The following is a 14183-nucleotide window of genomic DNA, read 5'->3' on the forward strand; positions in this document are numbered from 1 at the left end:
TAGGCCAACAATGGTTCTATGTGTACTAAATATGTCCAGGCTTTCTTGTCATTATTCTCTAAACAGTAGAGTGTAACATAGCATTCACTTCGTATTAGATATTATAAATAATCCAGGGATGATTTAAAGTATACGGGAGGGTGTGCAGAGGTTAAATGCAAATACCACACCATTTTACATGAGGTACTTGAACATCCAGAGACTTGGTGTCCATGGGGGTCCTGGAATCAACCCCTCGCAGACACCAAGGGACGAGCGTATCTACTCATTTTGTATTCTGCTCAGGGACCTCGTGGGCCCATGTCAGAGAGGAAAGAGAAGGTGGAGTCTACGGCCAATAGCTTGCATCAGGGTAGACAGTGAGAATATTCACATAGAATCCCTATGGTCTCTGGCAAAACATTTAGTCGCCTTTAAAATTTAAGTTATGAAACAATCTTTCATTCTAAAGATGAAAAAGTTGAGAACCACAAAGGTGGAGCGTTCTGTCCAGGGTCGCCCAGCTGGCTTGTGGGGAACTCAGACCCCAGCCCCAAGCCAGTGCCCTTCCTGCCTTTTGATCCTCAGTTTGTAACTTCATGAATCAGTGTCACATGCCAACCAGTAGAGTATCTAATCAGCACAATGCTTTTGAACAGCTACTGTGTGCTGTGTCCTCACACAAATGAGTAGTTATGAAATGAAATTGGTGGAGGGGGAGGTAGGAAAGGGCTTAGTTTGATTAAAAGTGAAAGGAAAGACATTCCAGTTGGGAGAAATGGCATGTGCAAGAGTCTGGCAGTGGGAATGATAAAATAGTGTGTGGGTATGTGTGTACGTTGGCATGGGGGTGGGGTGGGGGTCTTCCTGCAGACCCTTGTGGGTCATTAAATAGCAGTGCAGTTAGAAAGGTGATCAGGTAGGGCGAGGAGGCTGGTGGGCAGTATGGGAGGCCAGGTTATATCCTCCTTAAACATGTCAAGGCTCACTTTTCATCTTTGTAACATTCTGTTGTTCTCAAAATGTTTGATTTCTGTCTGGAGCAGACAATGCCTAGGCGCCAAGCTTGTTCTCTGGCTATTTGAAGCACTTTTGCTCTCTGTAGGAAATTCTGGGGAGTCAAACTGTTACAAGAGCTCACAGCAGGGAAAAGAGAGACAGAATTGGTCTGGAGATTGCTGCCCGAGGACAAGGCAGAATTACATTAAAGGGTCAACTCGCCACCTCCTTGTTGAAGGAGAGCCTTGGCGGGGGGTAGGGGGTGTTGCTCCCCAGGCCTCGTGGATGGCTCACGGAGCCTTGTCCTCGAACGTCTTTGATGGTGGGCTGGAGGGGGCCAGAGTCATCTCTCAACGTGCATCTCAGCACCCTGGAGGCCAGGCTTCCTGCCTCTTGATTTGGTTCCAAAATTTGTGAGCAGAGAGTGCCATCAAATGTCAAACAATTATTCCTGGCTTTGTACAGTTTAGAGGTATGATAGAGAATTAAAGGCTCATTTTCCCAAATACTCTGCAGTTTAGTTCCCAGTAAGGTGTAGTGGCATCTTTCCTACCTGCTAGGTCATCCTTTTGTGTGTTTCTTCTCCTTAGTCTTTTTTTAGGTGTCATTTACACAAAGCAAAATACCTCTATTTTAAATGTACGGTTTGAGAAGTCTTACACAACTCTAATCAAGATACAGAAATTTTTAACACCACAAACGCTTTTCGCACACCCCTGTCCAGGCAGTCACTCCACCAGAGGTAACACTTTTCTGATTATTATTAATATTTTATCACCCAAATCATTATGTAGTATATTCCAATACCCTAGAGAGTTCTCTCATGCCTCAACTTAGTACCTGTTCCCATAAGTAACTGTAATTACAACTTTTATCGCCATAGATCAACTTTGCTTGATCTTGAACTTTTCGTGTGAATGGAACCATCCATTCTTCTTTTTATATACTATAATTTTCTTTTGATCTCCACCCATGTCATGTATGAGTAGTTTGGTCCTTTTTCCTTGTTGCGTAATATTCTGTTGCATGGCTATGCATCAGTTGGTTGATTCATAGGTGCCCCCCCTAGGCCTGGCTTGTTCTCTGATTTCCTTATCTTCAGCAGCTTTGGAATCAACTTAGTTTCCCCCTTACACATCTGTCTCTCAGTGAAGTGAGAGACAGAGGTGCCCTCAAAGTGAAAGCTAGAATTTGAGTTCCTGGCAACCAACACTGTGTCTGTTTTGTTCACTGCTGTATCTGCAGTGCCTAGGGAAGAATGACATATAGCAGGTACTCCATGTTTGTATAATGAATGAATGAGCAAATGTTCAGACACTTAGTTTTCCTTGTTTCCTATTCTGGCCCTGTGCACTTTCCCAAGCAAATCAGAACTACAGGATCCTCAGGACAATCTCTTTGCCCACAGATGTAGATGAATTCCTGGGCCCACAGGTCATACTTAAGCATTCTCTAGAAGAGCTTTCCTAGCCTGTAGACTAGATCAGGTTCCTTTACAGGCCTCATACCTGGTCTCTGTCACCTCTGTCGTGACCCTCGTTGCACTTTATTGTCATTGCTGCTCTAATTGGCTGCCTTACCCTCTGATTCCATAGGTACAAACGGTCTATATATTTTTTCACCGCTAAGTTCCACACTCTGCACTCCAGCACATGAGCAGCACAGAGTACACACCAGATAGGATTTCCTTCACAGGGAGTTGCTCTCTGCCAGAATGCTCATCTCAAGGCCCCAGCAATTGGACAGAGTCCTTTATGAAGAGAGGCGTGGATTTGAAAACATGATCACTGCGAAGGATGGAATGTTGGTGTCCCTTCCTTCCCCCCAATTGATCTGTTGAAGTTCTAACCAACGCCCCCACCCCCAACAGCCCCGCCATGTGATTGTATTAGGAGCTGGTACCTTTGGAAGGTGAGTAGGTAATAGATGAATGTCCTCATACGAAGAGGAAGAGACTGGAGAGCTCTTTCTTTCCTCCAGAACTATGAGAAATGTCTATTATTTAGTCCGTCCAGCCTGTGGTGTTTTGTACTGTTGACCCAGGCTACTAAGACATCCTCTGCGGAAGATTTCTACTTAGATTGTAGCATTTCATGGGCAGGGTGTTGTCTGTATCCTTTAACTATTTTATCCCAAATATTAAATCTGTGAATGTATTTAGTGAGTCACGGTCATCGGAAGCTAGGCATTGACTTGGAGTTGTCCTATGGAAATCCTTTTATGTTCATTTTCACCCAAATGTTTGGGAACCTGGGAGCCGGGAAGTACCAGACCTGTGACCTCTACATCAAGTTCCATCTGCTTACCTGATTGTACTCCCGACCTCCCGCCCCTACAGCAAAGGGTGGATTCCAGAGAAGTGTAAGCTACTATGGGCATGTGGTCTGTCTTCCTTTATTTTCAACATAGACTCCTCAGGGCATCATGCATGGGCTTTACAAGGGTTTGTGGGTTCCTGAAATGCTGCACAAAACTCTAGGGAATGTGCTTATGTGCATTTTCCTGGGAAGAGAGTCTAGAATATGTCACCAGGTTTTCATAAGGACCCATGCATCCCCAAAAGCACTAAACTACTGGTGTCAAGCTCCTTTAATGATCCTTCCAGTTAATCCCTGGAATATCTCAAGTCCAAGTGTAGAAAGGGTGGGTAGCGATGCCGTCTGAGCCCTGAGTTCTAATGTCCCACCCCCACCTTCCTCTGGCTGTACAGGTCATGAGCCCTCCTCGGGCCTCAGTTTCCTTTCTAATGACTCTGGTGGTTGCATTTGATGGCTTCATAGGTTTCTTGCACTGTCTGGTTGGACAGTTCACCGCAGATAGAGAGGAGAGCTGACACAAATCGACATGGTCTCTCTGTGCATTTTATAAAAAGGTGGTGCCTACCGAAAAACAAAAACAAAAACAGAAAAACCCCAAAACTGTGTGTCTTACCCCAGCTTCTGTCTCTTTGAGCCACTAGTACATGTGCCTTCTAAAGAATGTCAATGATAATCAATGGAATACAGAAAAAAAAAAAAGAGAAGAAAAGCCAAAACAATAATCTCATAGCTTTTTGGTGCCAGGTACAGAAAATACTGATGTTCTCTTGATATATATTTTTGAGGGGTCAGAGGGAGAGATGGCTGCATTGGCTCATGTGCATGTGGACATGTGAACCAGTAAGTCATCTGAGATGGAGACATTTATATACTTGTGGGAACATTTGCAACTATATTTGTACCGACCATCAGAAATACCCAAAAAGAGACTCAACATTTGGAAAGACGAATACTTTATTTTCTTTCTGGTGGTCAGCAATTGACTGCTAATGCTTGAAACAGGAGAACAAAAACCGTGGTGGAAAGTTGATGGAAGAGAGTTTAATGTGGCCCCTTGCTCCAGCCCCAAAGCCTTGAAGTCAGCTGCTCTAAATTCTGTCCAGGGCCAGTCTGTGAATAATTAGATTAAGGAATCGGGCAGGGTCATCAGAGAGCTACAAATACCACCCTTGGGGCCTCATCGGAGACTGATGGGAACTCTGGAGAGTTGATAATGGTGATCAAAGGCTCTGTATATTTAAAATGCACAAAGGATGAGCCCAGAAATAATCTGCCTGCCAACTTAACTTCTCTACCTGGAACAAATTATCCAAAAATCAATTTGCAAACACCTTTGAGATAACAAGGCCTTGAGTAATAACCTCCATGGCTTTGTAAAGAAGAGCATCTAGCTTGACTAATCTGTTTAATTTCCTTCTCTGACCAAATGGCAGACTGTAATAGAGGCAATCTGAAGCTGTCCCTTAAGATTTGCTCTGAGTCACACTGAAAAAATATTGTCCACCTCTATTTCAGAGCAATTATTGTGTTTGTGGAGAATCTTTGTTGCTAGGTAATTAATTAGAAAGAAAACACTGAGTTTATCTACCCGGAAGCTCACACCTGAGTTCCAAACTGAAACTCGTACCTTTCTCAGCCACCTGAATAATGCAGAGGTTCTCCAAAAGTTCTGGACCACGTCTATATTGTACTCCATCTCTAGTACCTCCCCCACCCTACACTTCCTCATTCTGCTCACAGAATCATTAACTTGCTCGTGCCCCATTACACATAATCCCACTCCTGGAAGTTGATCCTAAGAAAATATGAGATGAGCAGGACTGGAGTCATTTGCACAAAGATGTTTATTGTAACAGTATTTACCCTAGTAGAACTTGGACCAATGCATGTGTGTAACAATTGGAAAGTAGTTAGTGTGATTACCTGATGGGTTATTCTGTAGCTATAAAAGACAGTGATGGTAAGATCCATGTAGTATATAAGCAAAGCTCTTAGAATATAATAACTAAAGGAAAAACAAATGTATCTTGTATCTGTGTGCTGCTGGAGCCCCATGGAAAAAGTTAGCGTATGTGAATAGGAATTGGAATGGAACACGGAGAAGTAAAAAAGGCTGTTATGTTAGGTGATAGGGAAAGGAACATATTTCCTCTTGCTTCTCACTTTCATTATTGTTGCTCCAGTATAGTTTTTTTTTTTTTTTTTTGCAACAAATAAACAATATATCCACTTTGGTTTTTACAAAACGGGCATTAGGAGGTAAACAGCCTCCCAAGGGGAGAGAGCTGGTCTCGGGAGGCGTGCAGCTGTGGGTTCTGTCCTGCCTGAATCCATGACCTGGGGAAGGTGTCCTCATCACCTGAGTTCTCAGGGTTTCTTCCCATCAAAACAGAGGTGATGATATCCTAAGAACTACATAAGTAATGAATGTATGTGAGATTTCGTGGCAAAAGAAGGTACAAAATACACATAGATTTCTGCAGCTTTGTCAGTGGGAGGTGACCATAAATGTTTGTTGAAAGCCTGGTCGATTTAGCTGAAGATAGAGAACTTAGTGGAAGAGGGGTTGCAACAGGTAACCAATGCAGTATAACTTGGCATGACTTGACCTTTGACCCTTGACTTCCACTGGGGGTGCTATGGCCAGTGACGCTGCCCCTGCTGGAGGAACCTGCTAGAGGATGAAGCGGAATTCTTCCTGGTGCCATCATCCTTTGGCTACTTTGGCTCCAGTCACTCTTTGGGAGAACTTCCGCTGGCAGTCTACCTATTCCTATCAAAGAACTGTTTGTAAACGTCGGGCTCCCCTGGCGTTTGAACCAAACTGCACTCCAGTAAAGACAGGTTCTCATTTGAGGACGGAAAGCAGAATATTAACTCAGACAGCTTTGCTGGGTTCTGGATAAACCATTTTCTCACAATTGCCTTCTCTCTTCCCTTTAAATGAAAGGGATACAGTAGTATTAAATATAGTTACTGAAGAAATCCTGATTTGGGCTCTTAATGTGCAAAAAGGTGAAAATTACAGTAAGACATGAACGGGGTTAAAATGGGATTCGGGCTGTTTTGTTATGGCTCTGTCTGGAATCCTGTCCCTTTTCCTCACGTGCTTAGATTCTGCTCTGTGAACCACGTGTGCCTTACATTTGTCTCTGTCTGTCTTTCAGAGCCTCCTACCCCCATCGCGCCCCCAGAGCTGCTGGCCGTGGGGGCCACATACCTGTGGATCAAGCCCAATGCCAACTCCATCATCGGGGACGGCCCCATCATCCTGAAGGAGGTGGAATACCGCACCACCACCGGCACCTGGGCCGAGACCCACATAGTTGACTCTCCCAACTATAAGCTGTGGCACTTGGACCCTGACGTGGAGTATGAGATACGGGTTCTACTCACAAGGCCAGGAGAGGGGGGCACAGGACCACCTGGGCCTCCGCTCACCACCAGGACCAAGTGCGCAGGTAAGAGCCTCCTTCCTGACCGTATTTGCAGAGTCTGGCCATCACCGTGAGTGATCCTCCTTTTGGCTTTCCGTGACAAGTGTTTCTCAAGGTTCTTGATATGAATGTGTGTCCTGTTGTGCAGGAAAACAACCAGGGATCTGGTCCTGGCCTGAGAGGACCTTCTGGCTTTGGTGGCATCTTTGCAGACCTCCTGGATCTGACTGTGTGCCCTGAAGGTCTCACTAGGACTTGACCTCTGAATGCTTCTGGTTTCTGTTCTGTATCTAAGGTTTCTGACTTTAGCTATGTCCTTGAGGATCCCTGCATTGGGCCGAGGGCCCTCATGAGTTCTTGGCTTTGACAGTTTCCCCCAAGGGTTCCTGGTTCCAGTTTTGTCTTTGAGGGGCTCCTGGCTCTGAAAGTGTCTCTCAGTGGATTCTGGAGCTGTTTCGTCACAAGAGCCTCCTGGGTCCCTGTCCCTTGGGGGCTCCTGGCTACTACCTAAGAGCCTGGGTTGGGACTGACCCTCTGAGGGTCCTCTGGATTCCCTGTCCCTACTACCTCCTGGATCAGTGTTCCCTGGGCATCCTTGGCTCCTGCTGTTTCTCTGTGGTTCTGCATGCTGCGTACGACTTTGCTGGCTGGGACTGGGGCTGGGAGGGCTATTTGGACCCAGCTATGTCCCTGAGGGCTCCAGGTCTCTCTGGAGTTGCTAATTAGGGGTGTTGGCTGAGAGTATGTCTCTAACTATGTCCCTGAGATGTTCCAGCTCTGAATGCAGCTCAAGAAATTAAAAGAACTCAGTGTTCTTTTTTTTTTCCAAATCACATTATTTGTTATCTCATGTTTCCCCTCTGTGTAACCTTTCAGTATAAGTATTTCGATCTCATATACATAAGTGAATGGAGACTCATTATTTTTAAATGTTTTGTCTAAAGTCGTAACGTTGGCCGATGGCACAGTCAGGACTTGTACCTGACTCGCATGTCCTTGCTCATTGGTCACACTGGGATGAGCAGACAGAGGGGTGTGTGCCCCCTGCAGCGGGGGGTGTCTCACTGGGGGATCAGGGAAGCCATGGCAGGGAAAGGGTGGGGACAGGAAGACCCATCAGCACAGTGACCACCGTGGAACAAAAAGCAAAGTAAAATAGAGTCAGTTCCACTATAATATGACAAATGTGTTCCGAAGAGTCACTGCACTAGGAAAAGTTATGCAATAAAACCCCTGGGCTCATGAGGCACAACACTCGTACTTCATCAGTGACACATAAGAGAAAAGAAAAAGAGAGAAACCTAGTAACAATGGTAGCACAGTCTTAACATATGTTAATGCCCAAGATGTGTATAAAAATGGCAATACATATGGTGTGTTACCTTAAAAAGTCCTGACGTTTGCCTGTGGACGTGGGCATCAGGAAGGTTGCAGCCTGTAAGGTGCTATGAAATAGTGAAGGGGGGCTGTCTGACAGTGGGGGAGAGTCACAGCACCGGGCGTGCAGGGGTGTGGCTCGTAACAGATGCGGTGAACAGAGGGAGCAGGTAGCTACTGGGGGTGGGTGCTCTGTGTGTCTTCAGTGTGGCTCAGTTCAACTGGGCGCAGTTTTCTGCCTCACTTGTACAAAACCACACTGCAAGTGTGAAATCTGTGTCATGCTCAGAGCGTTTCCTAATATGCCGATCATGATGGAATGCATTCATGTTGCCAAGACAAGAGTCTAGAGAAATTGACAATAACCATTCTAAAGTATCTCAGTAGTGTATCTTGGCACCATGTGACCCAAAGTTAGTATTTCCATTGCTCGGGAATATTCCTTTGAAAGTTATTGAAACACTATGATAGAGAGAGATGCCGTTTTCTTGATTATTTTCAAAACTGGGGCCTTTGGTAAAATTCCTCATTGAAACCTGATTATGAAACTTACCACTTTAAAAGGACATAAGATATGTTATTAAATCAAGTACTACCTTATCTCAGCTTTGCAATTCTATATCCATCCATAAAAATAATTGATTCGATCCTGCTGATGAGACTTTCCTCTTTCCACGGGGTAAATCTAAGAGTTTCCAGGGTTTTTGATCTTTATGAATGATATTCAGAGTACTGTATGAGCCCCCATGGACTTATTGCTGATGATCCTATAATGCATTTTGAAATTCAATCGCAAGATGATCATCTCAATAAAAATTTACGATCTATTGAAAATTGTTGCCATGACCGTGTAATGGATTTTACATGTTGAAAACACAATTGTCTGACTATCACTATAAAAATTATGAGTTGAAATGCTGTTTGTGGTTTTATATTTAAGAAAATGTTGATGTTTAAGTTTTGACTAAAATCTTCAATAACCCACATTTTATAAAATGTATCATCAAGAAGGTAATCTTTCCCACATTACCACTGATAATAGAATGTTCTTTGCCTTGTAATTAACTTCTAAGAGAATTCCAAAGTTGATAGTCATTTGTGGATGCTGTTTATTGGGGTTGGTAGTCGGAGTCCTCCCACCCTTTCCCTATTCATTATTAATTGCACTGAAAATGTACTCATTATTTTACAAAACAGAAAATGAGAGAGCGTGGAGTATGCAAGGTTTAATTTCTGCCCAGAGGAATTTACAGGCTGGGTTAAGATTCCCACAAAACAGCATGAAGAGTAACACATAAACATAAAGTCGAGTATTGAAGCACCAGACTTCATGGAGGAGAACAGGGCTGGTGTGGGAAGAGCAATGTTCTTAGAATGACCTAGAGCGGTGGTTCTCAAAATGTGGTCCCCAGACCCGCTGCACTGGCACCCCTGGGAACACATTAGAAATGCAGACTCTCAGGCCTCCCCCTGACCCAATGATTCAGAAGTTCTTGGATTGGGGCCCAGAGATCTATGGTTTAATAATCCCCTGGGGGATGCTGATGCACACCCATATTCCACAGCCACCAGTGACCCACCAACACGCCGCTCTGGGAATGCCCATTCTATTGTTTGGCCCTTGAGGCAACTCTGAGAGGTAGGTGGGAGGAAAACTAAGGTTCAGAATCATCAAACCAAGGTTACAAGACAATTAAATGCTTAGAGCTAAGCCTTTTGGCCTAAGGGACTCCCCAGTATATGGGCTAATGGAGTTTCCCCGGCAAGTATCCACCTGAGTGTGGGGTTGGGTGATAGGGAGATTGGTCACCGTGGAGACCAGCTGAGAATGAATGGCTGCCTTGCACTGCAACAACAGCCTTTTCCACCAGACACCCACTGAATCACTTCCATGAGCCAGACTCTCTGTTAGGCACAGGTGGCAGTGGCTGGCTGAGGAAGGACATGCTAAAAGTAGGCAGGGGCTTGCAGCAAAAAGCTACTAGTTCAGATTTAGCCCAGAAAGTTGCCAGAGGGAGGCCAGTTCAGGAAGGGCAGTTGGGGTTGGGGATGCGTTATGGCTTTTCCCGGTCACCATCAGGGCACTGGCAAGGTCCAACCCTTAAGGGTAGACGTCATCAATAAGAGTTTGGCAGCATCCCAGACCAACGATCTGGAGTTCAGAGCCAGACTTTGAGCCAAAGTCAGAGCCTGGACAGACTGTCAGGTGGGAATCTGGGAAGGTGCGGATGGGAGAAGAGAGGCAAAGCGGAGACTCCCAGGCTTCTGGTTGGGAATGACTGAGCGATGAGTGTAGAGCCATTTTCTGGGGTGGGAAACACAAAAGATGATCTAGGGGCAAGGGAGTGCATTTAGGTCTGCATCCGTTCTGCGTGAGGCGAAGCTGTGCGGCCGGCGATGGTACATGTGAACGTGGAGAGCAGGTGAGACCAACAGATTACCTGTCCCTCTGCTGTGAGAATTATCTGATTGCACCTGGATTTCAGAATCAGAGAGACTTCCTGGTGCTGATGAAAGCAATTTAATTCTCTTTATGATGTTCTCTCTAGATGCTCCATTCATTTACTTTTTCCATTCATCATTTTGTTCCTTTTGCTCCATTTAATCATTCACCATCCTTCCTGAGACACAGGCCCAGGGAGCAAATGCGATGATGTACATCAAAGTGCTTCGGAAAGCTCAAAATGCTCTTTAGATGCTTATAATGAAACAAATCATTATTATTTGTTGCTGCTGTTGTTACTCTTGTTACAATTATGAATCATCATATCAAAGCAGGAAGTCTATCTTGTCCGTTTCTCTGGGCTGACTGGCATCTGAAAAGGCGGGCCATATTCTTTAGTTGTTCTTCATCATCGAATGGGAAATCCCATTTCAGAACATGATGATCATGGGGCAGTACGGACTCTCAGCAGTTTTCTTGTCTAGGACAGTGGGTGGTTTCCTCTGGCACACCCCCCAGGGCAGATACCCAGTGATAGGAGTTGGGCCTAGGAGGGCTGTCTGGTGCCCCCCCACCCCAGCCTCACCTTGGATGCTGCTCCTGATGGGAAGCTCACTCTCCAGGCTATTTCACTGCTGGGGATCCTGGGAGTTTACTATTACTGTCTACCTAGCGTTGGCCTGATTATCATCCAACTCTTGATGGGGTCCTTTGTAGAAGCAGAGAGCATCCATTAGGTGTAAAAGAGTTGGGGCAGCAGACAGGCCGCTCGCATCAACTATGTGAAGTCCCCAAGGAGAACCAAGGGCAATGACATTGAGAATAGGCACCAAGGTCAGTAAGGAGGGAAGGCAGATAAAATAAGAGGGGCAGATACAGCACTGATTGACCCTGTATCTCTTCTGCAGGCACCACTTTGAATGTCCTGGGCACTTGCTTGTTGATGTCTTAAACTATCACCCAGCATCAGACAGAGAAACTCTCCTTCATTGTAACCTGAATCTGTCTCCATGCAACACTCACTTATGGATCCTGGTCTTACTCTCAGGGGATATATTCCTTCTTATCTCCAAAACAGGCCTTCAGCCATCTCAAGTTGTCTTTCTTAACTTCTGGAAAGTTCTTTCCTTCATTCCTGTAGAGCCCTACTTGAGCCAGACTCTGGACAGCAATCTTTCCATCACGGTATGGAATCACCAGTCAACAACCCAGCAATCAAGTGATCATACAATCCGCCCCCATGTGCTTGCTTGCTCCTGGGAATGACAGGCCCTCTGCTAGGCCACCCACTTCATTGTGATCTCCCAGAGCTCAGGCTCTCCATGTGAAAAGCGACTATGTGCAGCCAGAAACAGGGCAGATGCTGCAGATTTGGACGGCTCTCTTCCTGTTCCTTCCACCTGCAGGGCGATTGCACAGTATATGTTATTCATCCATTGGTGGACTTCCACTTGAACTGATGTGTCTACCGCTATCTTGTCTCCAGAGTGATGAAAAAGGTTCAATGAAGCGATAATAGGTCCTTAGAATGGAGTGAAAAGAATAGGAGCTTTAGAACCAAAATGAACCTGGTTTTCATTTGAAGCTGCAATTTGCTAGCTGGAGAAGAGTGCGCCTGTCTGTGCCTCAGTTTCTTTTTTCAGTTTATGGGATATTACAATACACTGTTTTGTTGTGAAGCTTCAGTGGGATGGGTTACATTGCCTATCAGAGAACCCAGCCCATGGAAGCCCCTTCATGAACTTTATTTAGAAATGAAGCTCAGGCCTGGAGAGAGGGCATCACAACCTAAGCTGACCTTCCTCACTGTGGCTTGATGGACACTGTGGTAAAGGATTTTTCTAGTTGCTTCTCCCCTTTCTCAGGCAGTGGTGGATTTGCTGAGTGCTGCAGCGAGGTTGGGAAAGGCGTGGTGGTCGTGTAGGTGGTGTGGAGTACTTGACATGGGGCTATGGGGCTCAGAGGTGGCTGCAATAGCACCTGACAAGGGAAGGAATGGGGATTGTCTTTCTTCGGATTTTTGTCTCCAGTCCCAAGTTAGAGAGACACCTACTTTCCAGACCCTTCTTTCTTATGGGAGGTCAAGGCGAGTGAGGATGAGGCCTTGCAGGCAGGGTGGAGAAGTGAGTCCTGACCCTCTGCAATGAGACCCTCAGGTAGGCGCTGAGTTTCCGGTCTAGCTTGCAGTTCTAGGGCAGAGTGGGGACATAGAAAGAGGGCACGAAGAACCGAGTGTCTAGAAAGTAGAAAAAAAGCCATGTAGGTAGCCTTGGGAGGCCTTTTTTCCCGTTTCCCTAAGCCTCAGCTTCACTCTCTGTACAATGGGGCTAGCGTAACCTGGATTAACTCTTAGGGCTCTGAATTAGGAGTAAACGCAACTCTCTTCTGGGCAGGATGGTGGTATGAGCACAGACGTCTAACTGCCCTGCCATAATCCTGGCGAGATCATCCACAAGTCTTGGGGAAACACATGAAGATTAGCCAACAGAAGTCTAATCACCATCCCACCCAGAATCAAAGCAAAATCTAAAGACCAAAGGAGAAATCTGCAACATTGTGGAAAAAAGGGAAGGGGGAGTGAGTCTTCCTTGCAGGCCACATCGTGCTCAAGGGACATAGTTTCCAGCATGGTGCCAGTGAGCCCAGATTGAAGGCTGCCGCTGAAGATGGAGTATGACCACCACTTACTCAAAAATGTGGATTCGGGATGACAGCCATTCTCGCACTTCCCTTCCATCTGGTTTTCTGTGTGGTCTCTGCCCTTCCTTCCTCCCCTGGTGGGCAGGCCCAGGAGGAGACATGAGGGATGAAAAAGGGGAAGAGTCTGCTCTCACCACACTCAGTTCTAGAGCTGCTGTGTGAGCCAAGAAGTGTCTGCAGAGGAGACAGCATCTTGCAAGGGCATGAGATGTCAGCTCCTCTTCTCACAGATTCCTCCCTGCCCCCTCCCACTGAACACAGTGTCTGGAAGTGGTACTTGGAGCCCCCCTCACCTGGCTTATGGAAGGGAAGGGGGAAAGATACAGCCTTTCCCCCTTACACCTCCAATACACAACCTCAGCATCTCAGCTCACACAGCCTCCTTATTGTATGGGCTGAGGGTGGTGTTGGAGTGATCCTTACTCTTCAGTAAATGTCCAGTTGGCACCTCTTGGCACTTGCTACAAGGGACATCTTGAAGTGCTTTATCTGTCTTCTGTATGACTGTATCTGTTGGCAGTATTTACTGCTTTACTCTTCTTGATTTTCTAGTCTTGGATGAAATCTCAAAGCAACAAGAAAAGCCCTGGTAAACATTTTGTTGCTCTTAGATTATTCTGCAACCCCATGATCCCTAGAGTACTAGGACCACCTGGAAGGCGAGGCGATTCAACAAACATGCCCTGGTAAACACTCCCACAAGCCCTCCTAACTCTGGAGGCTGAGGTGTGAAGAAAAAGTGAGCCACAGAGAGAGGTATTGGTAACGACGAAAGCTAACTGTGTTTGTTTATCAAGCTAGCTGGCTTTAAAAGAAATAGCTCCAAACTATACTAAAATTACAGGTCAATCATTGCTATAGCTTTGGAAATCTTGAGGCAACAACACAAGGAAAATGGATGATTGGAGTGATGGAAGCAGCGGCTACCCA

At 45.7% G+C, this 14183-nt stretch overlaps 1 protein-coding gene across 1 annotated transcript in view; it reads left to right on the forward strand.

Annotated features, from left to right (window-relative positions):
• The window catches only part of PTPRT (protein tyrosine phosphatase receptor type T), a 668669-nt gene that overhangs the window by 174785 nt on the left and 479701 nt on the right, over positions 1 to 14183 (forward strand). Inside the window, exon 7 of the mRNA XM_054574063.1 lies at positions 6464 to 6757. Coding sequence (XP_054430038.1) covers positions 6464 to 6757 — 294 coding nt within the window. The remainder of the gene's footprint in view (positions 1 to 6463; positions 6758 to 14183) is intronic.

This window comes from Pteronotus mesoamericanus, unplaced genomic scaffold (assembly GCF_021234165.1).
Source record: "Pteronotus mesoamericanus isolate MK-2021 breed Mesoamerican mustached bat unplaced genomic scaffold, CSHL_Meso_final contig_25, whole genome shotgun sequence".
Taxonomy (NCBI): Eukaryota; Metazoa; Chordata; class Mammalia; order Chiroptera; family Mormoopidae; genus Pteronotus; species Pteronotus mesoamericanus.